Raw genomic sequence first — 17,817 nt, forward strand, 5'->3', positions numbered from 1 at the left:
AAATGCTCTAAGAACTACTGTATTTTTAAAGGAATCCTGCAATGTATTTTTGTGATTTTAACAGAAAAGTTACTTTGTACTTTTAAATATGTCTTCCTTTTTTTTTTTTTTTTTTTTTTTTTTTTTGTTTGACACGGAGTCTTGGTTTATCGCCCAGGCTGGAGTGCAGTGGCGCAATCTCGGCTCACTGCAAGCTTCACCTCCCGGGTTCTCACCATTCTCCTGCCTCAGCCTCCCAAGTAGCTGGGACTACAGGCACCTGCCACCATGCCCAGCTAATTTTTTTTTTGTATTTTTAGTAGAGACGGGGTTTCACCATGTTAGCCAGGATGGTCTCGATCTCCTGACCTTGTGATCCACCAGCCTCGGCTTCCCAAAGTGCTGGGGTTACAGGCGTGAGCCACCGCGCCTCGCCTAAATATCGCTTCTTAATGAAGTGTTAATTACACTGTCAGGTTCTGTGTTCAAGCTATTTTGTACATCTCATGCAATACATGAATAGAAATCTTTGTATTCTTTGACTTCTTTCACTTCCTCCCCGTGGTTTCTAAATGTTTTGCAGGAAAATCTTTGGACATGTTGCAATTTTAACCCAAGCTTTAATTTTTTTTAATCTACCACACAGAGGTTTGGTCACATGAAATGAAGAGACAATAAAATTTTCTTTTAATCAATTTTTTTTCATACTTTGCTAATTTAGAGTTTATATAGTAATGAGATACAACTCAGGAATGTTTGGTTTATGTTGAGAGTAAACAAATTTTTTAACGGTGCTGTACAAATTAACATAAGGTTTTTTGCTTCAGTAATATTTTTGTTTCCTTAATCTCAGGAGATGCAAAATTTTCGTCGTATTCTAACTATTTTCACAACAGTTTTTGATAGTTTTTTTTTTTTTTTTTTTTTTTTTAAGTTCTGAGATACCTGTGCAGAATGTGCAGGTTTGTTACATAGGTATACATGTGCCATGGTGGTTTGCTGTACCTATCAACCCATCATCTAGGTTTTAAGGCCAACACTCATTAGGTATTTGTCCTAATGCTATCCCTCCCCTTGCCTTGCCATAAGGTTTTAATATGACTCTCCTTCCCCCACCCCCCAGCATAAGGTTTTAATATAACGAAAACACTTGTGTTGAAATGTTCTAGCTGCATATTTTAACAATTAAAATCCCTATTCCCCTAGCACATACATATTTTATGAAGGTAAAATTTCTCAGTTATTAAAGAATTATCCTTACCAAGAACCAGGTAGTGTAGATCAAAAAAGACGCATAAGAAAACTTGATATGGGGAATGAGCCAAATTCAAAGGACAGAAAAATCAAGACTTAGAGTAAAAGAAATTAATTTAAAGTTAAAAGTGCTGTGTTTGTACTCTTCCACAGGATTCTTGATTTCCTCTTGCACCCTTCCCTCTTCAGGAAAGACGGGGGAAATGTTTTAATTCTGTGTTGAACATACGAATTATTAATTGTTACCACTTCATATTAAAATGTTTATCTCTTTGTTTCTAACCAGCTGAAGAAAACTACAGAGGAACTAAATGAAGCTTTGTCAGCAAAGGAAGAAATTGCTCAAAGATGCCATGAACTGGATATGCAGGTAAGAGATTTGTTCTGTGCACCACCTCTTTGAAACATACCACTGTAAATACCACCAAATGTGCTGTGTACTGTCATACAGTACATCTGAACTATAACGCAACCCTTTTTTAGGGAAAAAATGGCTGGGCGCAGTGGCTCACACCTGTAATCCCAGCACTTCGGGAGGCTGATGGGGGCGGGTCACTTGAGCTCAAGAATTCGAGACCAGCCTGGCCAACATGGTGAAACCCCATCTCTACTAAAATACAAAAAATTAGCCGGGTGTGATGGCGGGCGCCTGTAATCCCAGCTACTTGGGAGGCTGAGGCAGGAGAATTGCTTGAACCTGGGAGGCAGAGGTTGCAGTGAGCCGAGATTGTGCCACTGCACTCCAGCCTGGGTGACAGAGTGAGACTACATCTGAAAAAAAAAAAAAAAAAAAAATTCGAGAGCATAATTAAAGGTAAAGTTAAGAATACCTTTCACAAATAACAGACAAAAATAAGATTATTTGTCTGGAATTTACTTTGACTAAAGAGGGGGACATACATGGGAGACATAGTTGGCCATGTTTTGATACTTGTTAAAACTGGGTTATGCATATGTAGAGTTCATAACACTTTGTAATAGAAGAGGCATTTTGCTTTGAAAGGCATATGAGTTGGTCATTGCATTGGATGCATATTGAAGAAGGTAATCACATCACACTTGTTGGGTTATCTAGGAAATAATATTTACAAAGTCGTAATGTAAGTGCCATTAATTGCATTTCAGATTTTAGAATTTACATACAAATGCTAAGAGTTATACTAATAAGATTTCATTATTTTTATAAGCAGAATATAAGTATCTTTAGTAATATAAAATTAAATTTATATACTGGATTGGCAAACTGGCTTGCTTTCTGTTTTTACAAATACAATTTTATCATGGCTCCTTTATGTATTGTCTGTGGCTGCTTTCAGGCTTCAATGACAGAGTGGAGTACTTGCCTAAAACATTTACAGTATGGTCCTTTACACCAGAACAGTTTGCCAATCCCAGGTATGGACAGATTGCAAAATGAATGATAGTGTTGCAGAGAGGTTATGAGAAGAGAAGAGGTAGCCCTACAGCATGTTTTGCTGTGGAGAAAACAGCAACACAGTCATAAGCATGTAATGTTTAATGTAAACCTTATTGGTTTTCAACATTTAGAATTGTCCTACAGAGAAACACTATTGTAAAAGTTAAGATGCCAATGATAGAGTTTGAGAAGTAAAACAGGAGTGATGAAGGAAAGGGAGAGCCAGAAATGATGGCTTTCATCTTAACCAAGTAGGGCATCTAGAACCACTTCTACAGGGAGACAATCATTACATGGCTGGCTGCTCCTTGTCATCCAACCTCAGCTCAAAAATCACCTGATTTATTTGTCATAAAGTGTCAGGCACTGGGATGCATCAGGCACTGAAGTAGGTCTAAAGTAGGTCTCTTCAGGAAGGCCTTCCATGGTTGAGTAATCCCAAATAATCACCCAGTCTTTTTTGTTGTTCTTATTATTTTTTTGTTGTTCTTATTATTTTTTGTTGTTCTTAGTACCCTCTGTGTACTAGGCAGTTTTTGTATTGTTGTAAAGAAATACCCAAGGCTGCGTAATTTATAAAGAAAAAAGACGTTTAATTGGCTCACGGTTCTGCAGGCTTTCCAGCATGGCTCCAGCATCTGCTTCTGGTGAGGGCCTCAGGAAGCTTCCAATCATGGCAGAAGGCAAAGGGGAAGCAGCTGTGTCACATGGCAAGAGTAGGAGCAAGGGGTGGAAAGGTGCCATACACTTTTAAACAACCAGGTCTTGCAAAAATTCCCTCACTTGTGAGGACACTACCAAGCCATTCATGAGTGATCCAGTGCTGTGATCCAAACACCTCCCACCAGGCCCCACCTCCAACATTTGGGACTACATTTCAACATGAGATTTGGAGGGGATAAATATCCAAACCATATCACTCTGCGTAGCACTTTATATTCTGGTTTTTACATGTATTTATTAATTTACTTTCTTGTGCAATGATTTGTTTTTACTTATAATTTGTTTTGAATATATAACACATGAGTAAGAACTTCCCTTTTTTCATCACTGTATCCCTTGCACTTAGAAAACTGCAACCATACCTAGCACATAGTAGGTGAGTGAGTGAATGAGTGGGTGGGTGACTGAGTGAAATGAATCAGTAAGTAGTTTAAAGTTGCAGAGGTGATCAATGAAAGAAGTGAGAACAGTGATTAACTATATTTATGGTAGGAAGGAATGACTCAAGTTGCTATAATCAAACATGTCAGAGGAGAGAGTCACTAGATAATGTCTAAGGTTGATAAGTCAAGAAATAATTGTGTAACATTATTTAGATATGTAAAGTGACAACCAAAAGCAATAAAATTAGGAACCGTAAAAATATTCTCTGGAGAGTGGGAAAACTCCATAGGAAACTAGGTTTTTGTTATAAGCCCCTTTGCTTTGTTATTTTCTTAAATAATCATGTTTATGTTTTGTTTTGTTTTTTGAGACAGGGTCTCACTCTGTCACCCAGGCTAGAGTGCAGTGGTGCAATCTTGGCTCACTGCAACCTCCGCCTCCTGGGCTAAAGCAATCCTCCCACCTCAGCCTCCCGAGTAGCAGGGACTGCAAGCGCATGCCACCACACCCAGCTAATTATTTTATGTTTCGTAGAGTTGGGGTTTTGCCATATTGCCCAGGCTGGTCTTAAACTCCTGAGCTCCGGTGATCTGCCCACCTCCGTCTCCCAAAGTGCTGGGATTACAGGTGTGAGCCACCTCATCTGGCTCTTTGTTTTGTTTTTTGAGACAGGGTCATGCTGTGTCATTTAGGCTGAAGTGCAGTGGCATGATCACAGCTTGCTGCAGTCAACTTCCTGGGCTTAAGTGATCCTCCCACCTCAGCCTTCCAAATAGCTGGGGCCACAGGCGCCTACCACTAGGCTTGGCTAAAATTTTCTTTTTTTTTTTTTTTTTTTTTGGTAGAAATGGGGTCTTGTTATGCTACCCAGGCTGGTCTCAAAACTCCTGGCCCCAAGCAGTCCTACCAACTTGGCCTCCCAAAGTGCTTGGATTAAAGGCGTGACCCACTGCACCTGGCTCGTGTGTTTTTTTTTTTTTTTTCGAAATAGAGTCTTGCTTTGTCGTCCAGGATGGAGTGCAGTGGTGTGATCGTGGCTCGCTATAGCCTCGACCTCTTGGACTCGAGTGATCCTCCTGCCTCAGCCTCCCAAGTAGTGGGGACCATAGGCATTCACCACCACACCCAGCTAATTTTTTATTTTTTGTGGAGACAGGGTCTCACTGTGTTGCCCAGGCTGTTCTCCAACCCTAGCTCAAGTAATCCTCCTCCCTCAGTCTCCCAAAGTGCTAGGATTACAGGCAGGAGCCACCATGCCAGCCGTGTTTATGTTTTGAAAATTAGATTCTTTTTGTCTGTGTGTAAAAAGGAGTTCTGCCAAATATATTGACTTTTTTTGGTCTGACTTCTTCTTCTTCTTTCTTTTTTTTTTTTTTTGAGACAAAGTCTTGCTCTTGCAGGCTGGAGTGCAATGGCACGATCTTAGCTCACTGCAACTTCTGCCTCCCAGGTTCAAGCGATTCTCTTGCCTCAGCCTCCTGAGTAGCTGGGATTACAGGCGTTTGCCACCACGCCCGGCTAATTTTTGTATTTTTAGTAGAGATGGGGTTTCACCATGTTGGCCAGGCTGGTCTCGAACTCCTGACCTCAGGTGATCCACCCACCTCGGCCTCCCAAAGTGCTGGGATTACAGGCGTGAGCTACTGCGCCCGGCCTTTTGTCTGATTTCTTACGTTATTTTGAGATTCATCTATGTTGTAGCTGTAAATTGTTAATTCTTTCTTATTGCTGAGTAGTAGTACAGGTTGAGTATTCCATATCTGAAATTCGGGATATTTTTGGATTTGGGGATATTTGCATTATATGCTTACTGGTTGAGCATCCTAAATCCAAAAATCCAAAAGCTGAAATGGCTCCAATGAACATTTCTTTTGAGTGTCATGTAGGTGCTCAGAAACATTCAGATTTTGAAGCATTTCTGAGTTTGGATTTTTGGATTTGGGATGCAAATCATTTATCCATTTGCTTGTTGGCAAACGTTTGGATTGTTTCCAGTTTTCTTCTATTACAAATGAAGCTGCTGTAAACATTGTTCCTAAGTCTTCGTGTGGGCATATGCTTTTATTTCTCTGAGTAAATACCTAGGAGTAGGATGGCTAAATCAGTCATGTGGTAGTTGCATGTTTAATTCTTTAAGAAATTGCTAAACTATTTTCCAAAATGTTTGAAACATTTTATATTCTCACCACAAGTTTCTTTGCCAACATTTGGTACAGTCAGTCTTTTTAATTTTATTTATTCTAGTGGGAGTGTAGTTATATAATAATGTGATTTTAATTTGCATTTCCTTGATAACTAATGATTATTTATTAGTGTGCTTCTTTGCCATCTCTATATCTTGTCTGGTGAGGTGTTTCTTCAAATATGAAATAAGAATGAATTGTTACTCTTACATCTTGCTCTGCACGTGCAGTATTCCAAAATGATGTAAATGTTTTAAGTAGAGATTGATTGTACTTCTTTAAAAATAGGCTTTAATGGCCGGGCGCAGTGGCTCACGCCTGTAATCCCAGCACTTTGGGAGGCCGAGGCAGGCGGATCATGAGGTCAAGAGATCAAGACCATTCTGGCTAACATGGTGAAACCACATCTCTACTAAAAACAGAAAAAATTAGCCAGGCGTGGTGGTGGGCGCCTGTAGTCCCAGCTACTCGGGAGGCTGAGGCAAAAGAATGGCGTGAACCCAGGAGGCGGAGCTTGCAGTGAGCCGAGATTGCGCCACTGCACTCCAGCCTGGGCGACAGTGAGACTCCGCCTCAAAAAATCTATATATAGGCTTTAATTTGTAATGGTAATTCACAAGTGATTGAGCTGATGCCAGTGTAGTTGGAAGAAATAACTGCCGTCGTCCTATATTCCAACAGGTTGCAGCATTGCAGGAAGAGAAAAGTAGTTTGTTGGCAGAGAATCAGGTATTAATGGAAAGACTCAATCAATCTGATTCTATAGAAGACCCTAACAGTCCAGCAGGAAGAAGGCATTTGCAGCTCCAGACTCAATTAGAACAGCTCCAAGAAGAAACATTCAGGTAAAAGACAACTCATTAAAATCTGATTTTTAAAAATTTGTTAGCTGTCATTTAAAGTTAAGAGTATATTGGCCAGGCACATTGGTCCATGCCTGGAATCCCAGCACTTTGGGAGGCTGAGGCGGGCTGATCACTTGAGGTCGGGGATTCAAAATCAGCTTGGCTAACATGAGGAAAACCCATCTCTACTAAAAATACAAAAATTAGCCAGGCATGATGGCGGGTGCCTGTAATCCTAGCTACTCGGGAGGCTGAGAAATGAGAATCGCGTGAACTGGGGGTGTGGAGATTTCAGTGAGCCGAGATCGTGCCATTGCACCCCAGCCTGGGCAACAGAACGCGACTTTGTCTCAAAAAAAAAAAAAAAGAAAAAAAATATATAATGTTAGGACTTCTGGGAAACTGCAGTCCATTGAGGCTCCAAATAAACAACTCAGAATCTCCTCACACAACATGAAACTACTTCACATCTAGGAAGTGTTCTATCAGAGCGCCACCCTCCTTATTATTTGAAGGCAGAATGCCACAACTATAGGATACCTGAGTGAGAGGGAGTACCCCACACCTGCCCCTCTGTGGGAAACAAAGGTGACTGAGGAAACTTTCAAGAAAGACCGAGGAAGAACATTTGTGAAGGGGCCTGAAGGCGAGTTGACATGATCACCAGAAAGATTAAATTTCACTGAAAATCTGAAATGACTTTGGTTTGGAAAAGTAATGGTCAGAGCAGACCATAAACCACAGATTAGGGATTTCAAAATAAGCACATCTTCGGGAAGGGCCAGATGACATGAAAAGTTACAGGCAGGGATTTTTAAAAGACAGATGCATTTATAGACTTATAGAAATCTATATACGTGTGTGTGTGTGTATGTGTGTGTTTATAGAGATAGGCTTATTTAAAGGGGTGAGCTGATTTAAAAGGACAGGCGAGATTTAAAGGAACAATCTTCCAGACATCTTCTGTGGGAAGAAAAGCCCAAAAGAAAGGAAGAAGGGCCCTTTGACCTTTGGGTGGTGAAAGGAAAAAGAAGAAAAAGGAAAATATGTCCTGCAAGATAAGACGGAAGCACAAAATCGAAAGACAAGAGTATGATGAAAATATTTTGTTACGGTTTACTAAAAAGTGCGTCATCACTTGTTTCTTCCCTAGCCATAGATTTCTAGTGTTGAAACAGAAATTAAACATCAATTAGATTTTTACTTTACTGAGTAACTGAGTGTGGTAACATAACTATTCTTGTTATTCCTCAGTGAAATGTTTCTGGATTTTTTTTTTTCTTTTACCTTAACAGGAAAAAGTAATAAACTTTTCTTAGGCTCCTTAGAAACCTTAAAAACAGTCCATTCCCTTTGGTCCACGTCAGCAGTTCAAAGAATGGTCGAGGCTCCTGGAGGTCCTCTGATAACCATTTTGGAGAATCTGCAAGACCCTCTCTTTCCCGACTATGTGTCTGCAAGGCTGGATTTTCTTCATATGCTTCAGCCAAAAAACAACATGTCACCAACAGATGAATGTAGAAACAAATATGAGAACCCGGCTGTCTTCTATTAAAACGGATAATAGAATCACAAAAATGTAAAACAGTGCCACTCTTCTCACTTTTTTTGTTTTAGAAAATAGTTATTTTTCATAAAGAGTATGTTGTTTTTATTAACATAATGGGTTTATTACTGTAATCCACTGTGCCGGACCATATGTGTTAATTTTATAATTAAAAAAGCCCTTAAATTGTATCTGCAGTATTTCAGAAAAATGTTGCATGATGTCTTGCTTTCTGGTAGGGAAATAGTAACCAGTTGTCACTGTTCCCAAGACTTGGGACAGTGGAGTTCATTTTTATGACAGTTAGTGCTTGAGAATGCAGCTTGTGGCCACTAACATGGGAGACATACTCAAGAAGGCTTTATTCTCATGCTTTATATCTTTCTTTTACTGTTCTAAGGAGAATGAGGAGGCAGTAAATAGTGCTTTCTTGGTCTATTTTATATCGGTTACAGACTAGAAGCAGCCAAAGATGATTATCGAATACGTTGTGAAGAGTTAGAAAAGGAGATCTCTGAACTTCGGCAACAGAATGATGAACTGACCACTTTGGCAGATGAAGCTCAGTCTCTGAAAGATGAGATCGACGTGCTGAGGTAAAAACCTCACCTTCACCGCCCAGCACAGTTTGGCTCTGGTGTTAGAAACTCTAGGGTTTCTGAGGATCTAGCAAGCTTAAGAGCCAGGCTACCTGGGCTGGGATCCCGGGTCTACTGCTTATGCAACCTCTGTATGGCTGTTTTCTCATCTGCAAAATGGAAACAATACACATGCCTACCTCAGGTTTATATGAGGAGTTGAGTGAATTTATATTTGTAAACACTTGCAACAGTGTCTGGCAATTAAGCGATACACAAGTGTTTGTAAAATAGAAATTGTGACCATCACTTCTTACTTGTACAGCTCTGGAGCTGTTCTTCCGCCACGCCCACAAGGCCTCATTTTCTTGCTGGGCCTTGTTATTACCCCTTCAGTTCTCTCATGAGGTGCCTCACTCCCTGTCACCTCATTTTTTCACCCCTCTGCTTGTACAGTCTCCTATCCTCTGTTGATTATCTCAACCCTCTACATTTTCCACTTTTGCTCTTTGAATACTGAGAACAGGGGAAATGCATAATTGATAGTTTTGTGCTGCTGCCAATTGGTGGCTTCCTTCTGAGCTGGGTTCTTCCCAATGGCCCGCCCTCCCCTTGCTCATTGTCTCACTCACAGCCATTCTGATTCCTCAGGATTCTACTCCCCGGCTGCCCTCCACACACACCTCCCATGCCTTAGTCTCAATAGATGACCTTGTCTCCTATAGCAGCGAAGAAAGAGGCCATGAACTGCTGAACTCTCCATGTCTTTTGTCTCCAAAACCTCTAAACTTCCCTGGGTTCCCACCCACCCTTTCTTTAGTGAGTGTAGACCTGTTATTCTTCCTCCTGTTCAGGGCTAATTCCTTCTTCAGTGTTCTGGACCTCTACCTTTCTGGCCTACGCGGGGACTGTGTTACATCAATCCTCATTTCTTTTGCCTTTTGAATCTCTCTCCTTCATACACATGCACACGCGCATTTAGGTCTCTTTAATCTTAAAAAGAGAGGGAGTTATTACTCTCTCCTTCCCACCAGAACCAAACTTAGATTACATAAGGTAAAATTGACATTCTCTCCTCAACCCCACTATCTGCCCACACTACCCCACTGAAGCTGCTATTCTGGTGGTCACTGATAATTGCCAAATTATTCGGACACTGTTAAACTTACTTTTCTTTTGTGCCACATGTGACTCTGCTGGCTGCCCTCTCCTGCTTGGTTTCCTTAAATTATTATTCTCCATTAAACATTTAGTTGTAACTTAGGTCATATTTGTTAACCTGTGCAGAAAATTAACCTGGAATCACTTTTGTCTTATTTCATTAGATGTGTGTTTCCTGGCAATCCTTCTTAACACTGAAACAACTTTACAAGTGTGGATGTGTTTCTGATTTTTTAAATTTCCCATCTAATTCTAGACATTCTTCTGATAAAGTATCTAAACTAGAAGGTCAAGTAGAATCTTATAAAAAGAAGCTAGAAGACCTTGGTGATTTAAGGCGGCAGGTTAAACTCTTAGAAGAGAAGAATACCATGTATATGCAAAATACTGTCAGTCTAGAGGAAGAGTTAAGAAAGGCCAACGCAGCGCGAAGTCAACTTGAAACCTACAAGAGACAGGTAAAAGAAACACAGCATCTTGATGATGGTTTCAGGCAAGCTCTCAGTTATGACATGTAGCTTACCAAAATTACTAATTTGTTTTCATGGTATTCTGTTTTTTACCATTTCTTTATTGTATTTATTCATTTAGGAGACTGAGTCTCACTCTGTCACCCAGCCTGGAGTGCAGTGGCATGATCTCAGCTCACTGCAACCTCTACCTCCCAGGTTCAAGCTATTCTTCTGCCTCAGCCTCCCGAGTAGCTGGAACTACAGACGCATGCTGCCACACCTGGCTAATTTTTTGTATTTTGGTAAAGACAGGGTTTCACTGTGTTGCCCAGGCTGGTCTTGTACTCCTGAGCTCAAGTGATCCACCAGCCTCAGCCTTCCAAAGTGCTAGGATTACAAGCGTGAGCCACTGTGAGCCACCATGCCTGGCCTATTGTATTTATTTATATTTATCTAATATTTAAAGAGCTTTAAACTCTCCATAGCAGGTACTTTTATTTTATTTACTTATTTTTATTTAGTTATTTATTAGGTAATACTTAAGAAATATACAAATGTAAAAGCATAGTTCAGTAAATATTCATGCTTGAATAAAACATGCTCTCCCCCTCCTCGTTACAGGCAGCCTCCATGCTGCGGCTTTCATTCCCATTCGTCTCTCTATACTTTTGCTACATATATATATTTATCCCTAAAAATTTATAGCACTTTGACATGTTCCAGAACTTTATATAAATGATACAGTGAAAGCACTCTTTGTAATTTTTTTTTCTTTTGCTCAGTGAGACTTGTTTATCATGATAGGTATAGCTTTATAACATTCATTTCTGCTGCTGTATAGTATCTCAGTTAGTCTCTGTAACAAAATGTATCTGTTTTCCTGTTAAGAGACCTACAGGATGTTTCAGCTTTTTTTTCTATGTTAAAAGAAATGCCATATAAATAGTATTGTACAGGTCCTCTACTATATATGTGTGAAGGTTTTACAACTTGATGGACTTTCTGTCTAAGAGTATCTTCAATGTAGTTAGATATTAGCAGATTGTTCCTTAAAGTGATTGTGCTACCAACAAGCAGTTTATATTCCTGTTGCTTCACATCATCACCAACACACAGTATTGGCAAACTAAATTTTGCTGGCCTGGCACAGTGTCTCACGCCTGTAATCTCAACACTTTGGGAGGCTGAGGCAGGAGAGTGGCTTGAGCCCAGGAGTTCCAAACCAACCTGGGAAACATAGCAAGACCCCATCTCTAAAAATAACTTTAAGTTAGCTGGGCATGGTGGCATGAACCTGTGATCCCAGCTATTTGGGAGGCTGAGGTTGAAGAATCGCTTGAGCCCGGGCCTCAGAGGCTACAGTGAGCTATGATCGCACCACTGCATTCCAGCTTTGCTTTTGTGCCGCATGTGACTCTGCTGGCAACATGAGACATGTAAGACCTTGTCTTGAGAAGAGAAAAATAAGTAAAATTTGCCAATTAGATGGGTATAAAATGGTGTCTCCTTTTAATTATACTTCATGTTACCCTGATTACAAATATATTTACTGACCATATTTCTTTTGTAAATTTCCTATTTTTATCTTTTACCCACTTAAAAAATTGAATCATTTCTTTTACTGATTTCTAAAGGTTGTTTATATGTTCTAGATATTCTTTATCACTTGCACATATTTTTACTTAATCTCCTATGGATCTATGACTTGTCCTTTTACTTTTTTGAGGTTGATAATTTCAGCATAATGAACTTAAAGTACTTTTATGATTTGTACTTTTTATATTTTAAGAAATTATTTCCTATATAAGGTTATAGTCTAATCTTCTCTATTTTCTTTACAAAGATTTAAAGTTTGTTTTGCACATTTAGGTATTTAATCCACTTGGAATTAATTTTTGTGTAGGGTGTGAGATAGGGATCCCTTTGAGACTCTTTTTGTCTGTGTGGATAACCAGTCAGCCTACCACCATTTATTTAATAGTCCTTTCTTCCACAATGACCTGCAATTCTACCTTGTATATCTAAAATATCCATGTTGTATATGGGTTTATTTCTGGACACTTTCTTCTGTTCCCTTGGTATATTTATCTCTTCCTACACCAGTATCACACTCATGTTTTACAAATTTTTAGCAATTTTGATAGGTGGTAGTGCAGACTCTCATACTTTGTCCTTTTTCAAAAGTGTCTGTTCTCAGCCCTTTGCTTTCCCTTTAAACTCCAGACTCTTGGGAATTGGAATTACATTGACTGTCGATCAATTTGGGGAGAGTTGTTTCTGTCTGAACATGATACCTTTCCGTGGTCTTCCATGTCTTTGGGTTAAGTTTATTAATGTTCTTCTAAAGATTTTGTGCATATTTCATTGTAGTTACTGTTGGGTACTTTTGTGTTTGGGGTTGCTTTTTAAATGCAGTTAGATAGATTCCATTTTCACTTTATTGCTAGTTTATATGAATGAAATTGACTTTTATATGTTGATTCTGCAACCTTGCCAAATTCTCATATTACTTCTGATAATGTCTGTAGATTCTCTTGTCAGAAGGGATATAGTAAAGAATTAAAAGGAATTTGGGTCTTTTTTTTTTTTTTTTTTTTTTTTCTGAGACAGGGTTTCACTCTGTCATCCAGGCTAGAGTGCAGTGGTGCAGTCATGGCTCACTGCAGCCTCGACCCCCCAGGCTCAGGTGATCCTTCCATCTCAGCCTCCCAAGTAGCTAGGACCACAAGTGTGTGCCGCCACACTCAGCTAATTTTGTAATTTTTGTAGAATTGGGGTTTCTCCATGTTGCCCAGGCCGGTCTCAAATACCTGGGCTCAAGACATCCTCCTGCCTCGGCCTCCCAAAGTGCTAGGATTATAGGTGTGAGCCGCTGCACCCAGCCCAATTTCTCCCTTTCTATTCCATATCCTTTTTTTTCTTCTTAATCAGCATAACTGGACTTCAGTACAACTTGGAGTAAAAATAATGGTGGGAAAGCATTCCTTGTTGATTACATACAGAATGTTTTATTTTGCCAGTATATTACAAAGATTGCTATATGTTGTGTGTTTTTTGTTTTTGTTTTTGTTTTCTGGAGACAGAGTCAGAGTCTCGCTCTGTCGCTCAGGCTGGAGTGCAGTGGTGCGATCTCGGCTTATTGCAACCTCCACCTCCCAGGTTCAAGCGATTCTCCTGCCTCAGCCTCCCGAGTAGCTGGGATTACAGGCACCTGCCACTATGCCTGGCTAATTTTTGTGTATTTTTAGTAGAGACAGGGTGTCACTATGTTGGCCAGGCTGGTCTTGAACTTCTGACTTCAGGTGATCCACCTGCCTTGGCCTCCCAAAGTGCTGGGATTACAGGCGTGAGCCACTGTGCCTGGCCACTTTATTTTTTAAATGATAGTATTTCATCTACAAGCCTTCTTTGTGTGCTTTTTCAAATCTCGCTGGTTATTTTTGATGGTCTCTTACTCCTTTTTGTTTTTTATTTTATTAATTTATTTATTTATTTTGAGGCAGAGTCTGGCTCTGTGGCCCAGGTTGGAGTGCAGTGGTGCAATCTCAGCTCACTGCAACCTCCACCTCCCGGGTTCAAGCAATTCTCCTGCCACAGTCTCCCGAGTAGCTGGGATGACAGGAGCGCACCACCAAGCCCGGCTAAATTTTCGTATTTTAGTGGATACGGGGTTTCACCATGTTGCCCCCAGGGTGATCTGGAACTTCTGAGCTCAGGCAATCTTGCCCACCTCAGTCACCCAAAGTGCTAGGCTTACAGGTGTGAGCCGCCGTGCCTGGCCTCTTAACTCCTTTTAAAATTTAGATTTCCTCTTTACTTTTTTAAGTATGTATATTTTGTATCTGATAATTCCTATCTGAAATCCTTGGAGATCTTATTCTGTTATTTTTTGGTTGTTATTGCTGTTAATGTTTTCCATAGAGTCTTGTTCGTTGTGGCGTTTTCTTTATGGCCTTTGTAATTTTGGATTTTGCTTTTTCATTAGCTCATCTTTACATTGGGGAATCCTGAGGCTCATGGGTTGAGGTTTTGTTTCTGTGGTCAATATGTGTGTTTGTTTATGGCAGATTTTCCACAGCATTACCAACTAATACCCCTCTAATTGCTTGGCTTAGGTTTTCCCAGACAATGCAAGTAGTAAAAATTCAAACACAAGTCCATGTATTATTAACAGGCTGTCATTACAAACTTCCAAGTTACCCCTTTTTTCTTTCTTACTTTTTTTTTAAAGACAAGATCTCACTCTGTTTCCTAGGCTGGAGTGCAATGGTATGATCATAGCTCACTGCAATCTTGAACTCCTGGGCTCAAGTGATCTTCCCACCTCAGCCTCCTGAGGAACTATGACATGTGCCACCACACCCAGCTAGTTTTTAAATTATAGAGACTGGGTCTCACTATGTTGCCTTGTCTGGTCTTAAATTTTGGGTTCAAGCCATCCTCCCACCTCAGCTTCCCAAAGTACTGGGATTACAGGCGTGAGCCACTGCACTTAGCCCCCAAGTTATGCTTTTTTAATCCCAAAGCACTCCGTTTATTTTTCCAGCTGATGAAATTTTTTTTCCTAATCCACCTATTTGCTGATTTGCTACCTTTTAGAGCCCAGGGTGGTTTAACAACCACTCATCTCCTTTTAAAGCTCTAGGTTCCTGTTATCGGCAGTTGACACCTCATGGTACCCAGAGCATCTGCATGAACTTCTCTTTCTGGTTTTAATCTCTGAGGATTTCCCTTATTTTCTTGTAAGCTTAGCTATGCAATTGGAATCGCCCTGCCCCACCCCAGCATTTATTTTGTTTTATACAAAAAGAATTTCAGACTACCTGGTTATCTCTATTGCTGGAAATGAAAATCCTATAGATTCGTTTATGATTTTGAACATTGTTACACTGGATGATTCTGGTTGGGACCCAATAGTAACTGGGCAGGTTTTTATTCCTAGTTCTCTCCACGGTGTTAGACTGCTGGATCATATGCATTTGAGTACTGGTGGGAGAGAGTTTGGTTTTCTTGAACCTGTAGAAGAAAATAAGGATAATTTCTAATGTTTCAGATTATGTATAAGTAATGGTATCTTTCTGTATCAGGTGGTAGAACTACAAAACAGATTATCCGAAGAATCAAAGAAAGCAGATAAACTAGATTTTGAATATAAGCGGCTAAAAGAAAAAGTTGACAGTCTTCAAAAAGAAAAGGACGTGAGTATATATATTAGGCATTTTGGTTTTGAGCACTGCTAAAATTAAGGCGATTATGTTTAATTCATGTTTGGCCACATTAATTCATTTAAGTTATGAATTTAAAAATTAGAAATCCTATTTATTTTTAAGCTATAGGAGAATTCCATTTGTGTTTCAGAAATAAGGCAAAAAAGTGGAAAGAATATTTTTATAATACTTCCATTCAGATTTCTTTTTTATATAGTTATCTTTTCTACCACTGTTGCCTCCTTTACGTTGTTCTGCTCATGACTTTCTATAAGTTTGTGTAGCTTTCTTGTTTTCTGTATGATTAATAGAGGACTTTTTGTTGTTCAGCATATTTCAAATCTTTTAAAAATATTTCTACTTTTTCATGATTTATGAATATTTATTGTCTTTGTTCTCCAATGTTTTATGTCTAGTGAAAAGAATGTTAAGAAATTAGTTACTAATTGTTAAAGATGGAGTAGACAGTTTTGTTTAACTATGGATAGCATATTGCCCTGCACATAGTAGATATTCAGTATTGTTAAATGGGAAAAATTGTTTTAATCTTTTCCTCCTTCTATGATCTTTCCATAGAAAAGCAAAAGGTAAAACATGTTCATGTTCACTATTGTTTATCATTCTATTAGGTAAGGCAGAGGCCTCTGATGAATAAATTCTTAAAACATGAAGCTAACCCTCCATGTTTTTGTGTCTCTCCAGAGGCTGAGAACAGAAAGGGATTCTCTGAAGGAAACCATTGAAGAGCTTCGTTGTGTACAAGCTCAAGAAGGGCAGCTCACAACACAAGGTAAAAACGTTTTGCGAGTACAAACCAGATGATTTCTTTTTTTTTTGAGACGGGAGTTTCACTCTTATTGCCCAGGCTGGAGTGCAATGGCACTGTCTTGGCTCACTGCAACCTCTGCCTCCTGGAACCTCTGCCTCCTGGATTCAAGCGATTCTCCTGCCTCAGCCTCCCAAGTAGTTGGGATTACAGCCACACCACCACGCCCAGCTAATTTTTGTATTTTTAGTAGAGATGGGGTTTCACCATGTTGGCCAGGCTGGTCTGGAACTCCTGACCTCAGGTAATCCACCCGCCTTGGCTCCCAAAGTGCTGGGATTATAGGCGTGAGCCACCATGCCCAGCCAGATGATTTATTTATAATAGTATAAATAAAACTATTTGGTTCACTTGAACATGATTGTGCTAATAGATAAAAATGAAACATTGGGCCCATGTGCGCTCCTCCTCGCAAAGCCCGGGCTCCAGCGATTGCCTTTTCTTATTGGTCCAGATGGTGGTCCGAACCCTTAGTCACTGAGCCAATTTCCAAATTAGTCACACCCGCCTTTTTCAGACGAACGCGCAAAAGGTGGAGAGGAATCTGAAAAGCAGTTCGTCTTAGAAAATGGCCAAACCCAGACAGTCTCTGCGGCTCCTTTCCATTCTGAGAGGACCGTGCCCCCTTATTTTTGACCTCTAAGCCGTGCGTAAAACAAGAACCCTAAGGAATCGTCTGGCAGTCCAGCTGTCTGTGTGGATGCCGAGTCCCTCCTGAATTGCAGGGCCTGGCTACTGATTGGCCAAGAAAGGCCTCCTAGGCCCTCACTAGAGGATATGAACTCCCCTCCTTGGCGTAGCGACGGGAAGGGGTGGCTCTGGGGTGGACAAGCAGCGGGCTGGGGAGAGGCGGCTACGGGTGGGGCGCACCCAGGAGCGGGAACCTGGGAGGCCGGGCTCTTGAGGGGTTGCGGGGAGGAGAGAGCCCGCCTGTTTCCTAACAATGAAAACACCACCAAGCCCTCAACGCCGCCGGGCTGGGACACCTGCCTGACCTGTGTTCCCTTAAGGAGGATTCTGTGCTGTTAGGGATTATTTTTATTCCAGCCCTTGACATTTCCGTACTTCATTTCTCAGTCAGCATTGATTTTTAAAACTCCCGGCCTAGTCTCTTGCCATGGCCTCATTCATCCCGCAGTTACTGAGCACCTGCTGTTTGCCAGGCACTGTGTCTATTAGTAGAGCTGAAGATACAAAAATAAATTAGGCAACTGTGGTACAAGATGATAGGTGCTATAATTGAAACGTGTGCAAGGGCTGGT

At 40.4% G+C, this 17,817-nt stretch overlaps 1 protein-coding gene across 4 annotated transcripts in view; it reads left to right on the forward strand.

Annotated features, from left to right (window-relative positions):
* The window catches only part of HOOK3 (hook microtubule tethering protein 3), a 133,311-nt gene that overhangs the window by 60,832 nt on the left and 54,662 nt on the right, over window positions 1–17,817 (forward strand). For all 4 annotated transcript variants that reach the window (XM_034966029.3, XM_034966031.3, XM_055116525.2 and 1 more), the window contains exons 8-13: window positions 1,520–1,603; window positions 6,622–6,785; window positions 8,787–8,927; window positions 10,327–10,528; window positions 15,610–15,720; window positions 16,432–16,519. In XM_034966029.3, coding sequence (XP_034821920.1) covers window positions 1,520–1,603; window positions 6,622–6,785; window positions 8,787–8,927; window positions 10,327–10,528; window positions 15,610–15,720; window positions 16,432–16,519 — 790 coding nt within the window. The remainder of the gene's footprint in view (window positions 1–1,519; window positions 1,604–6,621; window positions 6,786–8,786; window positions 8,928–10,326; window positions 10,529–15,609; window positions 15,721–16,431; window positions 16,520–17,817) is intronic.

Source organism: Pan paniscus, chromosome 7 (genome assembly GCF_029289425.2).
Source record: "Pan paniscus chromosome 7, NHGRI_mPanPan1-v2.0_pri, whole genome shotgun sequence".
Lineage (NCBI taxonomy): Eukaryota > Metazoa > Chordata > Mammalia > Primates > Hominidae > Pan > Pan paniscus.